The sequence below is a fragment of the Rhododendron vialii genome, chromosome 13a (genome assembly GCF_030253575.1).
Source record: "Rhododendron vialii isolate Sample 1 chromosome 13a, ASM3025357v1".
In the NCBI taxonomy this organism is placed as follows: domain Eukaryota; kingdom Viridiplantae; phylum Streptophyta; class Magnoliopsida; order Ericales; family Ericaceae; genus Rhododendron; species Rhododendron vialii.
The window spans coordinates 18,668,543-18,671,810 of NC_080569.1; the positions used below are offsets into that span (position 1 = coordinate 18,668,543).

The following is a 3,268-nucleotide window of genomic DNA, read 5'->3' on the forward strand; positions in this document are numbered from 1 at the left end:
GATGTGTCAAGTGGAGTGACAAAAGGTAGAGGTACTGGAAGAGGAGTGCCTAGAGGGAGAGGACTATCAAGAGGTAGAGGAGTGGCAAGAGGGGTTCCAACTGGTGGTGGTAGAGGAGTGGCAAGAGGAGTAACTACTGAAAGGGTAGTTACTAGATCATGGGCATCTCAAAGGGTTATTACTCTAGGGAGAGGAGTGGGTAGAGATGTGGCTGCAAGGGGAGGAGTGTCAAGAGAGAAAGCAGTTGTTGTGGCTGCAAGGGGAGGATTGTCAAGAGGGAAAGGAGTGGCTATTAAAACAGGAGGTGATAGGGTTGTTCAAATTGCTGCTACAAGGAATGATCAAACAGGTGCAAGTGGAGTTGCAAGGGCTGTTCAATTGGTGCTCAAGCTAGTTTTCCAACATTGGTTAGGAATGGAAAAAAAGTGATATTTAGGAATGCAGTAGGTGGTGGCTATCAACGAGACTGGAAGATAACAAGAATTGGAAATAGTGTTTTCTCATCACAAGTCTACAATGGAACAACTAAAGGATCAACCCAGTAGATAATGTTAGGGTTAATGAAATTGTACACTATTTTGTTTTTTGGATGTGGATAGTTTGAACATGTTGTAATGGATAATAATTAATGACTTGACTTGAACAACTAGGAATGGTTAATGCTCTGTGGCCTTGGCCTTATTTTGGGTTTGTAAATGGCCTTATGTACTGGCCTTAGTTGTAATGGATAATGTACGTTTAATGACTATGCGATTAGTATTGGGGTTTGATTGTTGTTCTGCTATTCCAGGTTTTTCGTTGTTCATTGTTCTGCTGCTGTATGGGTTTGGCAACAAGTATTGTTGTTCTAGTTTTTTGCTATTTGGTGCTGCTGTAAATGGCCAGGTTTTGGCTAAATACACTGCCCAAGTTTAGTAACAACCCCAGGTTTTGATTGAGAGGAGGAGCGCCCAAATTTTGTGTAAAATGACAAGGTTTTTTGCTCAATTGGAAATGTCATTCTCATTTCCATCAATTACCATGGATTAAGTACCATGAATTAAGTACAAAAAACATCACATTTTTGTTCAACACAAACTAAAGACAGGCATAAAATTAAATACATATTTTAAGGTAATGCCAACATTTTCTTCTTCAACCATCCTTTGCCACCAAGGTAAACAATCCCTAGGCCAACTAAAATCACCACCAGTGCAGTCAACCATTTCACCTTCAAATTGGCCAACTCAATGTTCTTTTTCATTGCTTTGTTCCTACCTCTCAAACTCACATTCTTTGCTTCAACCTCTTTCATCTTCACCCTCAATTCCACATTCTGTGCTTCAAACTCTTCCAGCTTTACCCTCAATTCCACATTCTGTGTTTCAACCTCCTCGATCTCCAATGCATTCAAATCTTCTTTGTTCTTCCACTCTTCCATCTTCACTGTAATCCCATCTTCCATCTCCTTAATGTTTCTGTTCATACAGTTGATCTTCATTACAAACCATTCCTCCCTCTACTACCACTATTCCATCTTCTGTCCAAACTCATTTTCCCTCTCCTTCAGCACTTGAATTTCTCCCTTCAAATTTGTTTCTGTCTTCTTCAAATGCAAAATTTGTCTATGCAGGTCTTCAACATCTTGCTGCAAATCCATGTTCTTCTTCACTATCTAGTTACCAAAATCCTTCCCCCTCTCACATGTGGGAGGGTCAACCCAATCAAAGTACTTGCAAGTATTGTCACTCTAACAAACCAATATCGAAAAAAATAACCTCTTTAATAAATAGAATAAATTGTATTAAAATAAAATAATAAATTCAAAAAATAGAAAATAGGATAAAAGATCATAAATTAGTACCTTGTAGTTCACACATCCTAAGAATCTCCTACCAACATTTGGGTTAGTTAGGGCTGTTTGAAATGGAGCCTATACTCCGCACCCACACTGAACATTGAAGTGTTCTTGTGTGTTCATAGTGGAGGAAGACGTTGCAGTGGAGGAAGACGTTGTAAAATTTGTAAACATTGCAATCAGTGGAGTGGGAGGTGGTTTACGGGGAGAGAGGGTGTGTGCTGTCTGAGAGATGAGAGGAGCTTATAGGGTGGAGGGTTTTGGAGGGAAATAGGAAGGGTTTACGGTTTGCTGTGCAGAAATTAAGTCTAGGAAATGAGAGGGAGCTTATAGGGTGGAGGGGAAAATGAGAAAAATGAGGGAAATAGGAAGAGGGTTAGGGTTTCACATTTTTTTAGGGGGAAATGTAGGAGTACTAAAGGGAGAAATGGGAGGGAAAAGGGTTAAGGGATTTGGGACCCATCGGGGGCAATATTGAAAGCTTAAGCCATTTTTTTGTTCAAAAAGTAATGGTTCTAAACAGAATGCTAACGGAAGGGGTCTACAGGTAAAGTAAACGTTAATAAGAGGGTCTGGCCGTAGCAAAATTTGAGGGAGGGGGTGACCATGAAAAATGGATAAAGTTGAAGGGATGTATAGGTAAATCACCCTAAGAATATAATTAGTGTTTGGGGGGGGTGGGGTTTTACTTTTAATAGAACTTAAGTGAAAATACTAACGGTTCTAGACGGAAGGCTAACGGAAGGGGTCTAAGGAAAAAGTAAACTTTAATGAGGGGGTCTGGCCGTAGGCAAAGTTCTTAAAGGGGGTGACTGTGAAAAATTGGTATACTTGGAGGGATGTCTAGGTAAAAAATCCTTATTTTAAGCTTAAAAATTGGACATAGTTTCGTGGGGGACTAAGAACATCTGCAATGGGTTTAGTATATTTGTGTGTTAAAATTTGTATTAAGATGAAAATGAGTCCCACAAGTGTGTATAGACATTACTAACATAGGAGTGTGTTAGAACATCCACAATAAGTTTGGTAACTTTGTGTTTCAAATGTTTGTTAGGATAAAAAATGGGTCCCACAAGTGTGTATTAAGAGTAGTGGACATTTTTATTTTATGGTTGGAGTTTGAATCATAGAGGTGAGACTCATTTATTGTTTGCTAGCATAGTTACCAAACTTAGCACACATGCTAGCACACTACAAAATTTAACACACTCTAACACACAAAATAATACAAGCATTATGGCACAAAAAATACATTTTTATTTGCTAAGTGTTAACACATACAACTAAAACTCTAGTTAGTAAACCCATCGTGCATGTTCTAACTTTATTGGAGGGTGGGAGTAGATTTGTCAACATTATCACATCATATATCTTGCTGACATGGTCTACCGAAAATCGTGGGGCAATGGTTGCACCTAATTTTTGTCCCAA

The 3,268-nt window shown here is 39.0% G+C and overlaps 1 protein-coding gene across 2 annotated transcripts; it reads right to left on the minus strand.

Moving 5' to 3' along the window:
- Positions 1-1,016: 1,016 nt before the first annotated feature.
- LOC131313577 (uncharacterized) lies at positions 1,017-1,991 on the minus strand. 2 transcript variants are annotated; one of them, XM_058341960.1, is made up of 2 exons: positions 1,370-1,991; positions 1,017-1,327 (listed from the first exon to the last, which is right to left on the minus strand). In XM_058341960.1, the coding sequence occupies exons 1-2, from the start codon at positions 1,478-1,480 to the stop codon at positions 1,109-1,111; spliced, it is 330 nt and encodes a 109-aa protein (XP_058197943.1). In that variant the 5' UTR covers positions 1,481-1,991; the 3' UTR covers positions 1,017-1,108. The 2 variants fall into 2 exon arrangements, with proteins under 2 accessions (XP_058197943.1, XP_058197942.1); XM_058341959.1 differs by having other exon boundaries at positions 1,052-1,729; positions 1,844-1,991.
- Positions 1,992-3,268: the final 1,277 nt, after the last annotated feature.